General features: G+C 60.5%; 1 protein-coding gene across 1 annotated transcript in view; it reads right to left on the bottom strand.

Moving 5' to 3' along the window:
• SMOC2 (SPARC related modular calcium binding 2) overlaps window positions 1-11,611 on the bottom strand; it is a gene marked incomplete at its 5' end in the record, with an annotated part of 150,027 nt that overhangs the window by 82,590 nt on the left and 55,826 nt on the right. Inside the window, 2 exons of the mRNA XM_027770418.1 lie at window positions 1,823-1,922; window positions 2,963-3,069. Of these exons, the coding sequence (XP_027626219.1) occupies window positions 1,823-1,922; window positions 2,963-3,069 (207 nt within the window). The remainder of the gene's footprint in view (window positions 1-1,822; window positions 1,923-2,962; window positions 3,070-11,611) is intronic.

Below are 11,611 nucleotides of genomic sequence, written 5' to 3'. Positions count from 1 at the left end.
CTCTTTCCTTGGACCAGAGAAACCCACATGGCAGACTGGGTCCCTGTGCAGCGGCGAGGCCCGGGCATAGGGAGCTGGCTTCCCCATGGCAGAGCGGTGGGATCCAGCCTCAGTGACCTGAGCAAAGCACGCCAGGTGTACATGCCCCAGACCCTGCAGGGTGGAGGCGTGGAGGAAAAAGGGCTGCGGCAGAACCAGGGCCATTGGGGGGCATTTTCTCTTTCTCTCTGGCGAGCATGCATGTTCTCTGGCGATAAAATAAAAGAAGAAAAACACAGGAAAGAAAAGAATTGCACACGGCCGTACAAAAATGAAACCTCTTCCCCGGGTGGGCGGCTGGCCTGTAGCCCCAGAGACTCTGGAGGGAGGCCGGAGGACGTGAGGAGGGAGGCCCTGTCTCAAACACAGCTCCCAACAACACACACGTGGAGGGTCCCTGACACCACCGAGCTTTCAGGAGTGTGGCCCTCACAGTGAAAGGCCTGTCCCTAAATAAGGCTCCGCTCCAAGCGCTGCTCTCTGGGTGCAACGGGACTGCCAAGGCTCCTTCCGTGCAGGGGCGCGGGGGCACAGGGGCATGGGGGCGCGGAGCACTCGGCCAGGCTTCTCTCCCCTTTGCTCTCTCCCTGACTTTGTAAAGAACCATGAGGAGTGAGTGTTAACTATGGTTATTTTTTTCAATGTGTGTCAAGCCTTGCCCCAGTTTGAAAATAGACTTGTTTCAGTTCCTCCATCGTGTGTGCCCACGGCCTTCGCTTGGCAGTGGGCCGTGTCACTGTCAGTCGGGAACCTTGTCGCCTCACAGAAGCCACAGACACTCGGCAGCCCACCTGCGGCGTGGCCCCAGGCTCACAGCCGTCTGATAAGCTCCTAGTTCCCCACTGAGGCTAGAGCGAATCCAAAAGTAACTGGAACCACAAATGCTGCTTATTCTGCGTGAAGAATTGGGAAGGACGGCCCTTCGTTCTTGGTATATCGTGACTTTCTTTTTGCCTATTTTTTTTTTCCTTTCATGAGAGAACCAGAAAGAGAGAAAGAGAGAAAGACAGACGCGCCCGGCGGGGCCCCCTGCTGCAACTCTGCCCAGCCTCCGTCAACGTGAGTCTGGGCTCACACCCGGGAGTGGAGGGGCCCTTCCCCAGTGGGCTCAGCCTCGCCAACGGCTCACTGCCACCACACCTCTTCCTGTGTACGGCCCAGGAAGTTTGGTGGACAGGTGATGAGATGTCTTTATAGGCAGCCCATGGGGTCGCTGAGAAACTGATCAAACTCGAGCGGAGGCCGCGTCCAAGTAAACCCACCTCAGTCACGTATAGCATCTTCTGTCGCCATTCATGAAAAGGGACTGTTTTATAAATGACGGGCCTGCCAGTTCCACCCCATCCAGTAAATCGAGCCCCTAAGTAATACAGTACCATAAACCGTCCGCAGGCCGCCCTGCGAGGGACGGCCCGCTTTCCCTTTGAGGGTGCATGTGTATATGCAGACCCTGTCTCGTTCGTCGGGACGAAGAATACCTTTGACCGCCTGCGGTGGAGACCGTTCCTGTGCTTATTCTCACAGATTAGATTCCTGACCTCGTGACTCAGACCCGGGGTGCCCCCGGCTGGCGAGCCAGCCTCCATCTGTGTGGGCGTGCACGCACCTGTTCCCCGGCCTGTGAACACGGTTCCACGACCCTGCAGGCTTTGCCCAGCACTGACCATAATTCAGCCTGAGCAGAATTTCCTTCTGAACTATAAGCCCCCAGGTAAGATGGTTAGAAAAAACAGCAAACAGATTTCCACAGAACGTTTCTCTTTGAAAGCCAAGTCCCACCTACCTGGGCAGCGGGGTGTCTTATGGGCCACAGCAGTGCCACTGATAGGCCTTCCGTTGGGTGTGACGCACCAGCAGTACCCCGTGTAGCTGTGACACTGCACCTGTGGACAGAGGATGCACACAGTGAGCACTCCGGGCTGCACGCCTTCCAGCCCCGCCCGGACCACCGTCTCAGGACATGGAGACGGCCCATGTCATGGCCTGCAGACAGTGTGGTGACCTTGACTATGGAGTTTCTCAGACGAAGTGGCCGAGGACACTTTGGCCAGACACCAGCACGCGCTGGGCATGGTAACAGTCAGGTCTAACAGTCCTTACTGCCTTCAAGACAGCCCGGGCCCTCAGCTTACAGAGGGGACTGAGGCTTGCGGTGCTCTAGACACTTGTGTGGTGTCCAGCTGGTCCCTGGCAGGAAGGGGACACAGGCGTCCACCTGCTGGGGCCTCGCCATCACGCCTCTGGGCCTCCGGCCCCCACCTCGCCCCAGCAGGAGTGGGCATGGCCGCGAGCCCCAGCCCCTCCGCCTCTCCCTGCTTCTCCCCTTCCTTAGTCTCTCGGAGGGACACAGTCATCGTAAAACACAGAACTCCCAGTATGAACTGGGGGCTCGCAGGCATGTCAACACACACAGCACGTGACAGACACAGGAAGAGAGGCCTTCACTGAAGGCGCTGCAGTGACAATGACCCTGACAGGACCGTCAACACTGCTGTGCTTCAGACAGCCACACTGCACCCGGAAGATGTACAGTGAAAGGTAAATAAGAAATAGAGTCAAATGAAACTGGACAAAAACACAGCAGGTCCTATTTCGGTTTTCTACCCAAACGTCGTATTTTGGCAATCTTTTTCCTAAGTGAAGGTTAATGGTGTCGAGACGCTGCAGAGACCAGGGCTCTCGCACTGCCCGGCCCGGCTCCCACCAGTGAGCGTGGGGTTGGACTCGAGTCAAGGCGCCCCGCGGGATGCTGGCGTGCCCCTGAGAGTGGAGGCGCTGATGGCCAGCAGGTTGAGCGGGCCCGCTCAGCCCCGCAGAGGAGCCGCCCGGACCAGACTCTGACATGGTGCAGTGTGGACAGCACTGACCCACACGGACCGGCCGCCCCGCTCCCCGCAGTGCAGACTCCCTGGAGCCCGGTCACCTGGCTGTAGGTGCCGTCATCGGCGCACTCTGGGATGAACACTTGCTGCAGCTCCTTCCGGGCTTGCTCCTGGGTGTACTTCCTCTCGGCCACACACCTGGACACATCTGCAGGAGGGACAGGGCAGAGCGGTTACACAGCGGGGGAGAGACCGGCCGGAGCGGACGCCAGGAGACACGCCCGCCCGCCACAGAGGCGCCTGCGAGCACGAGGCCCGACGGGCTCCCTGGGGGGCCGGGCCTGGGCTCAGCGTCGGCTGGGCAGGAGCCCCTCACACCCTTGGGTTTTACCCAATGACAGGCGGAGGTCAGAGCAGCAGAGCCCTACAGGAGACTGAGGGCTTCCTCGGCGGCCCAGTGACATGGTGGGCCTTGGGTGGGCCTTGTAGCCCTAGCGTGCAGCGATGCCGGAGTCCGGCAGGCAGGCGGGCGCTCCTCTCCTCCGGCCAAGGAGGTGTATGGGGAACATCGGGGCCCAGCGCAGACTGGCCTGGTAGAAGCCTCTTACAGCTAGCGCTCTCCAGAGGAGGGGCAGGGAGCTCTCTGGGCAGCTCAGCCCCACCCCTGACTCCGCCCTCGCCCAGGCCGAGCCCCCCTTCAGAAGGAGACAGGGCCCCTCTGTCCCCCCTGCCCCCCGCTTCCCCGTTTCCCAGGATCTCAAGGCCGACCCTGAGCTCCTGCTTCCACCACGTGGGTTGGGGTCTGACAGCCGAGCAGTAGCGGCGGGCATCCCAGGCCTGCCACCTGTCCCTGTGTTCACGGGGACTGCAACATGGGAGTGCGGGCCAGGATGGCTGTGGGCGAGTGGGGAGGTGGCGAATCCCACGTGGCCGACCAGCTCAAGTGCGGCCTCAGCCCCATGAGACAGAGGCAGGGCAGACGGGATTGCTGTGCGAGCCCACGGAGGGCCCGTGTCTCTGCCTCTCCGTGCTCACGCACTGACGGCAGAGAGTGGAGCTGTGTAAAGCACCACGTAGCAGTCACCACCTAAAGACGGTCCAGGGACTTGGTACGGTGGGGACAGAAACCCAAGGACACAGGACTGTGGGTATCGCACTGAAAACCTCACAAGGAAACCCGAAACAGCCACGGCCATGAGCCGTCGCAGTTCTCCTCAGACCGCCCAGTTCACACCGCACTGCACAGAATACGGGACACGCCACACCGGACGCCAGCTTCAGACCGTGTCCCCATACAAGCAAGTGCATTCCCAGGACAAGTGTGAGTGCCCAGAGTGAGTGCCTGAGGCCGGACCCCAAGGACAAGCTCCCATACCTGGGGTGAGCACCTGGCAGGCCCCCCAGGACAAGCTCCCGTACCCACGGTGCGCACCCTGCAGATTCCCCAGGACAAGCTCCTATACCCAGGGTGTGCACCCTGCAGATTCCCCAGGACAAGCTCCTGTACCCGCGGAGAGGGCCCTGCAGCCACCACCACCCCCTCAGGACACACTGGGAACCACTACCCCTCCCATCTTCGAACCATCTGAACTTCAGACCTGAAGGGAACGGTTTGCCCCAGGGTTTAAATGCTTGAGATTCAGACATAGTGCCGAGAACGCGGAGAGCAATCAGGAGACGCTTCCGAACTGCTGTCTCTAGACGGTGACATTCCCTGCTCCGGAGTCCTAAGTGCTGGCTACAGCAAAATGCCATTCCGGGCACCGGCTCAAGGCTGCAGCCGTGTCGCCATGTGCAGATGACAGCCCCGCCACCTACACGCCTTCACGCCTGCACAGTTGATGGGGGCGTAGCAGGCTGCCTGGAGCACCACGGTCTTGCCTGAGAGAACCTGCCTGGTCCCGGGCTCTGGCATCGGCCCCTGCCCCGCTGGCCACAGGCGCCAGCATCGTGCGGTTCCAGGGCAGCCTGCCACCTCACTGGGCCTCTGCGCTTGCTTTTCAAAAGAACCTGACCTTTCAGCCTCTCAGGGAGAAGCCGTGTGTGTTCCAGCTCCGAGGGCCCCAGGGTGCAGGTGGGCACAGATTGCTTTCACATTCGGCTCCATGGGGACACACAGAGTGAGCACAGATTTTCCGAACAACGTGTGGCTTCGTTCCCGGCGTGGACCGTGCCTTGGCCGCTGGTTAGCTGGTTCTCAGGCCCGCAGCCCGCCCCCAGCCCGCTCAGCCCCACGCAGACCTTTCAGTCCTAGGAAAAGTTAAGTCTCGCAGCATGGGACTGCAGGACCCGCGGGGGCATGGGGCACCTCACTACATCTCAGGGCCAGGTGGGGAGCTGCCACTGCCTCAGCCCACCTGCTCCCTGCCCCTGGCTCCAGGTAGCTCATGGTACATCAGGTACGAGGGCTCCACACGGAGGCACGCGTGACCGCGCTGACCAGGCCGACTACCAGCGTGCACGGGACCAGAACTTGCCACTGCGAACACGACCCCACCTTTGTGTCAGAGATGTCCCAAACTGTGAGCCTAACGTGCACACGTCAGACAGAACACGGGCCCCTTCTCATGAAAGTCCAAATACGAAACACACCTTCGAAATCGGGTTACCTCCTCATCCCCAAGTTTTTGATCACTTTGGAAAGATTCGAACAGGGCAGCTCAGCATTCTCACCCAGGACGCTGTTCGCAGGCGGCGGGTTTGCCCCCAGGATGCTGTCCCCAGGCGGCGGGTTTGCCCCCAGGACGCTGTTCCCAGGCGGCGGGTTTGCCCCCAGGACGCTGTTCCCAGGCAGCGGGTTTGCCCCTATTACATGGTTATTCTTCAGGCTTCTCGTGGTTGAACTAAAAGTCAAGCAGATCCACAACTGTTCAGGGGCCTTGTCGAGATTTTACTCTGAACACTTTATTTTTGTTTGAATATTAAATTACCAAAATATAAACAGCATATTTTAAAAATTCTAACACAAGTAGTGACATTGAGTTTACTATTTGAACTTTCATTCGTTTATTTATTTATTCGTTTTGCTGTCGGGCACATGCGCTTATCAGAGAGCGAGAGAGGAAAATTGAGAAATGGCTTCTCGGGGGGACGGCCAACCCCTGCTCCTCCAGTCTCCTCCTGGCACTCAGGGCGTGCACGCACACTTGCCCCGTGTGGCTGCCACGCCCTCCAGGACCCTGACTGTGCAGCAGGGTGGGGCCCAGCCATCCGAAGCTCTTTGCCACCTGCTGGCCTATATTTTAGCACTTTAAAGTGGGCGCTTCAGTGACTCTTGGTTCATCCCTAGTGCTGTGCAACCACCGCCCCACAGGCTCTGGGACATCCCGCCAGGTCTGCGGACAGCTCAGGGCCTCTCCCGCTGCACGGCCAGCCCCCGACGCTCTCCGCTGCTCTCTCCTGGGCGGGCTCCTCTCGGCATTTCACGTGACGAGTCACATGTCACATGCACTCGGTGCTGGGCCCAGCTGTGCTGCTGCACATGTGAGTGTCACTCCTTTCCATGGCCTGACAGTACTCCATGTGCAGGCCACCACCCCTCGCATCGGGAGAGCGCCCTCCGACTGCGGGGTGCCAGGTCACCCCTCGCCCCGGGAGAGCACTGAGTGGGGCTGCCAGGCTCACCCACTCGCCCCGGGAGAGCACCCTCCAACTACAGGGTGCCAGGTCACCCCTCACCCCGGGAGAGCGCCCTCCGACTGTGAGGTGCCAGGTCACCCCTCGCCCCGGGAGAGCGCCCTCTGACTGCGGGGTGCCAGGTCACCCCACGCCCCGGGAGAGCACCCTCCAACTACAGGGTGCCAGGTCACCCCTCACCCCAGGAGAGCGCCCTCCGACTACAGGGGGCCAGGTCACCCACTCGCCCCGGGAGAAGCGCCCTCTGACTGCGGGGTGCCAGGTCACCCCACGCCCCGGGAGAGCACCCTCCAACTACAGGGTGCCAGGTCACCCCTCACCCCAGGAGAGCGCCCTCCGACTACAGGGTGCCAGGTCACCCACTCGCCCCGGGAGAGCGCCCTCCGACTGCGGGGTACCACGTCACCCCTCGCCCCGGGAGAGCACCGTCTGAGTGTGGGGTGCCAGATCACCCACTCGCCCTGGGAGAGCACCGTCTGAGTGTGGGGTGCCAGATCACCCACTCGCCCGGGTGGACACGGGGTTTTTCCATCTTTTGGTCACTGCGATTAATGCTGCTGTGAACATTCCAATTTTTTTGAACAGCTATTTTTCAAGAATCCCAGGGACACTCCTGGAGGAGAGTGCCGGTGCAAAGACGCAGTTGTGCCCGGCTGTGGGAGGACTGCCCGGCCGTCTCCACGCCTGCCGACAGGGCGGACTCTCCACCCCGCGACACCCCGTATCTTTCTCCGCTTTTGGAGCCATCCCGGTGAGGACAGGTGGGGTCAGGATACTTCGGCTCCCAGTACTTTTTAAACATCAGCAATTCCTACCTCATAGGAAAATTTGTCTTACTTGAAATTATAATTTGATATCTTAAATAATAAAATTGTTCATTTAATCTCCTCGTCAAAGAATGTAATTGCTTTTTCTAAATCAAAGAAAAACTCTGATGTACATTTGCTTATATATTTCTAGGAACTTATTGCTTTTACCAAGAGATCCAGGACTTTGTATACAAAGAATTCATTACTGTGGCCAGCAAATGGCGTAATGGTTACATCGCTGGATACCCACGTAGTTGATCATGGTTCGAATCCTAGACCCAGCAGCTTAAAACTCACACCCGGGGGTTGTGAGTTTTAAGCCCAAAATCCTGAGAGGAGACTGGAGGAGAAGGGACCATGGCATGGACATCCTCCTTGGGGGAATGGTGTCTTGCTTTCTGTCTCTCTGTCCCTCTGGCAAGCACACGTACCCTACAGTAAAAATCTCTCTAAGAAAGAAAAAAAGAATTCTTACTACACTTAATAAGGATCACTAACAATGAGGCCTTAATAGGGACGTTTTGGTGAATTATTAATTAAATACAATGAGGGTTTTTGTCATAGGGCAAATCCCTCACTGCAGAAACAGTAAGAGTGAAATTGAGAAATCGCCCCCCAGGGACGATGGCCCCGCCACAGTCCCTTTTCTTCCACTCTCCTGGGATTTGGGGCTCACTTGCACACGGGCCGGCATGACTTTTCAAGCCATGGGGTCCAGGACTTGAACCAAAGTTGGAAGTCCACAGCCTTAACCACTACGCCACCTGCTGGCCCGGACACAATCAGTTTTACAAGCGTTTTGCTCTCCCTGGTCGCTGCTCTTCCACATCTCGGACTGCAAAGTGCGGCACATTGCCGTGAGGCCGTGAGGCCGTGAGGCCGTGAGCACGGTCACCCCTGAGACGCGCTGCTCGCTCTAGAGTGGAAAGAAACAGCCTCGCTTTACAACGCTTCTTTCTGACGATGGTTTTTCTCTTAAACTGGAAGCAAATAATTCCTCACTTGGCTGAAATTACTCAGAGCAAGACTAACCGACGTCAGAGAGCCTGCTCTGCAGATCACGTGCCACAGAACTCAGAGACGGCCGCGATGGAGCCGCTACGAGGAAGCCTTGTGGAAGCGGGTCGGAAACGAGGCCACGATCCGGCGAAAGCTGCAGGCGGCCCTGAACCCCAGGGCTCATGCCCAGGGAGCCGCTGGGCGCTCGGTGTGCAGCAGGACGGGTGACAGGAGCCCGCCCAGCCAGCCAAGGGCGCGAGGCCCAGGAACACCGTGGACTCCCCTGCGCCTCAGTCGATGCCATCCGCAGGCCTTCGGGGTCCCGTGCAGGCTGCCCTCTCAAAACACATGAAATAGGTGAAAAGGACACTTCGGGCCTGCTCATCACGCTTCCTGCTGCCGTGGCACAGCTGCCGGGAGCCGGCACTGCATCGGCGCCCTCTGCCCCAGCACAGAGGGGCCAGCCTGGAGTGCCTGTGGCCACTGTGGTGGTCTGGTGGCAGCGTGGCCATCACAGGTCACCTGTGCTCTGCCACGTGAGCTCCCTGGGTCCGCCCCTAGCCCACGCGGGGCCTGGCCCAGATGCAGCTGGCCCGGGGACATTCTGGGTCAGACGAGTCAGTGGCCACTAGACAGAGGGCACCTAGTGTCTTTTGCAGTGGCCGTGGACATGACAGCACTGTGACATCCTGCCCTCTTTCTCTGTGGCATTGAAGGCTGACCCCGTGGCTCAGACATTGCAAGAGTCACCCAGCTGTCATAGCAGAGTGGGATTAGGGACAGACGTAGACAGCTGTGCTGCGTGCCCCTTAGCGTAAGTCCAACACCCTCTGTGCCTGACACGGATGTGCGTGCCATGATGAAGACCAGCCACACTCCAGGGATAGCGCCCCTCCCGACGGCCTATCCCCTACACCCTGTCCTTCCAGACAGGCCAGGAGGTCTGTGGAGCTCTCATTCCACCACCCCCGACAAGGATTCCAGCTGGGGAGAGCAGGGTACATTTCTGCCTAGAACGCGTACCCTCACGCACACACACAGGTGGCCATGGCGCGGTAGGAGGCCCCGGGCACGTCACAGGGTGCCGACCGTGAAGGAGACCACTAGGGTAAGCCCCAAAGCACTGCCAGCGCGTTCGAGGTTCAGACACCCCCTGCGACGTTCACGCCGGCTGGTCGACCACTGCCAGCGGGAGTTAGTGACAGCCAGCGTCGACGCCTCCAAACAGGCGATCGAGTGGCCCACGCCCTTCCTCACCGGGACTTTCCGCCCCTCAAGGCCGCGCAAGCACACGGCCAGGCCTCCCGGTTCTCCCGGGACCTCACTGTGGTCACCGGGCGGCTCTCTGAAGCAGAGAGCAGATGCTTCCTCAGCAATGCAGAGGTGCCCGTCCCTTTCCAACGGCGGTCGGCCCAGAGCGATGCCGTCCCCGGCATGCCTGCGCTAGACCGTGAAGGACATTCCGAACACCAGGCCTAGTGGGCAGCACGGAGCACCGTGACCGTAACGGGCAGCCATTCTGCCGAAGGGCAGCCACAAGGGCTCGTAAAGAGCCCAGGACGAGGCCACGGCCGGGCCTTCCAGACCACCACGTCTCTGGGTGAAGAGATGCGGCCCGGGTGTGGCACGGGCAGGGTAAAGCAGGACTCCTTGCCTGGAGTCCCTGACAGAAACACAACACACGCACACACACGCACAGCCATCCCGGGCAATACGCACACCACACACGTGTTCACACTTACATGCGTGCATATGCACAGTGGCAGTCACACGGATGTGTGTGCACACATTCTCACACACAGTCCGTCTCACACACACACCTCTCTCGATGTCAGCCACGGTGCCCCCATGTGGCCGGGGGACATAGCGCCGTCACAGAGCTCCTGGGAGGGGCTGCCTGGACGGACAGATCACTGTCTTCCTCGAGGGCGACCTTACGGATGCACAGGACATGGCTGCCAATGGCGCTCCGAGACCTGTCTCTAGCTCCCAGACAGGCGGTGTACTGGGACCAGCTCCACGTCCAGGAAACCGCTGGGTGACAAGGCCCCCGGGCTCACAGTGCAGCCGCATCATAGGGACGAGGCGGGCACAGCTCACGGTGCCAGGCCAGCTCCACGTCCAGGAAACCACCGGGTGGCGAGGCCCCCAGGCTCACAGACACAGCCGCATTGCAGGGACCAGGCGGGTACAGCTCACGGCGCCAGGCCAGTTCCACGTCCAGGAAACTGCTGGGTGGCGAGGCCCCCAGGCTCACAGACACAGCCGCATTGCAGGGACCAGGCGGGTACAGCTCACGGCGCCAGGCCAGCTCCAGATGGCCACTGCCCACACCCTACAGGGTTTTGGGGCTCACGGGCCCGGGCACCGCAGCCTCGCCTGCAGCCACTGACCCCACCACTCTGGGTGTGAGCTTTCCCAGTGCCAGGGCCTCAGATGTGGTGCGGCCTTCTCGGGGCCCAAGGGGGGTGCCATGAGGCTGGAGTGCAGAGGTCCCTCCCTAGGCCTCAGCCCTGCAGCATGTGCCTCATGGATCTCAGCCTGAGCCCGAGCCCACGTCGCAGGAGGAAGACACTATGCTGAGTGGGGTGACACCCCGGAGCCCAGAGAACTCCCAGCAGGAACTGCCCCACCTCTACGGCGACAGGCCTGAGGAAGGGCCCGGGTCACCTCCAGCGCCCAGAGCCACTCCCTCCCCACAGTGCCTCGGCAGTGCAGCAGCCCGGGGCCTCCCAGGCAGCGAGGAAGGAGGAGGCCCTGGCTCCTAGGGGTACTCGTTGTTCTCCCTGGGAAGCCCCAGAATGGACGTGGTGTGAAGAGACCAGGAGAGGCAGGGCCCACGCTGGCACACGCTCGGAACAGCCAGGGCGGGGCAGGTGCCAACTCGGCCAGGATGATCTCCCATGTCCATGTGTCCCCGGGGTAAGCCCTAGGCCGGCGTGAACTCCCGTGTCGGCGTGTCCCCGGGCTGAGCCTTCGGCTGGAATGATCTCCCATGTCCGCGTGTCCCCGGGGTGAGCCTCGGCCGGCATGATCTCCCATGTCCACGTGTCCCCGGGGTGAGCCTCGGCCGGCGTGATCTCCCGTGTCAGCGTGTCCCCTGGCTGGGCCCTCAGCCAGCGTGATCTCCCAAGTTCTGCCTGTTTCCGTGGGGAAGCAGAGGCTCTCAACCCGCGTGTGCCAGCTATGCCTACAACCACGTCTGTTCATGCCATGGACAACCACGCAACCTCACGAGGGTGGCCTGCACCTGCCGGGCGGCCGGGCGTGTGTGGCCCGACCCCCACCGCTGCCCATGGGCTGCAC

This window comes from Tupaia chinensis, unplaced genomic scaffold, assembly GCF_000334495.1.
Source record: "Tupaia chinensis unplaced genomic scaffold, TupChi_1.0 Scaffold000132_1, whole genome shotgun sequence".
NCBI classification, from domain to species: Eukaryota; Metazoa; Chordata; class Mammalia; order Scandentia; family Tupaiidae; genus Tupaia; species Tupaia belangeri.
The sequence above is the reverse complement of the archived record's forward strand: the minus strand, read 5'-3'. Positions and strand labels throughout refer to the sequence as shown.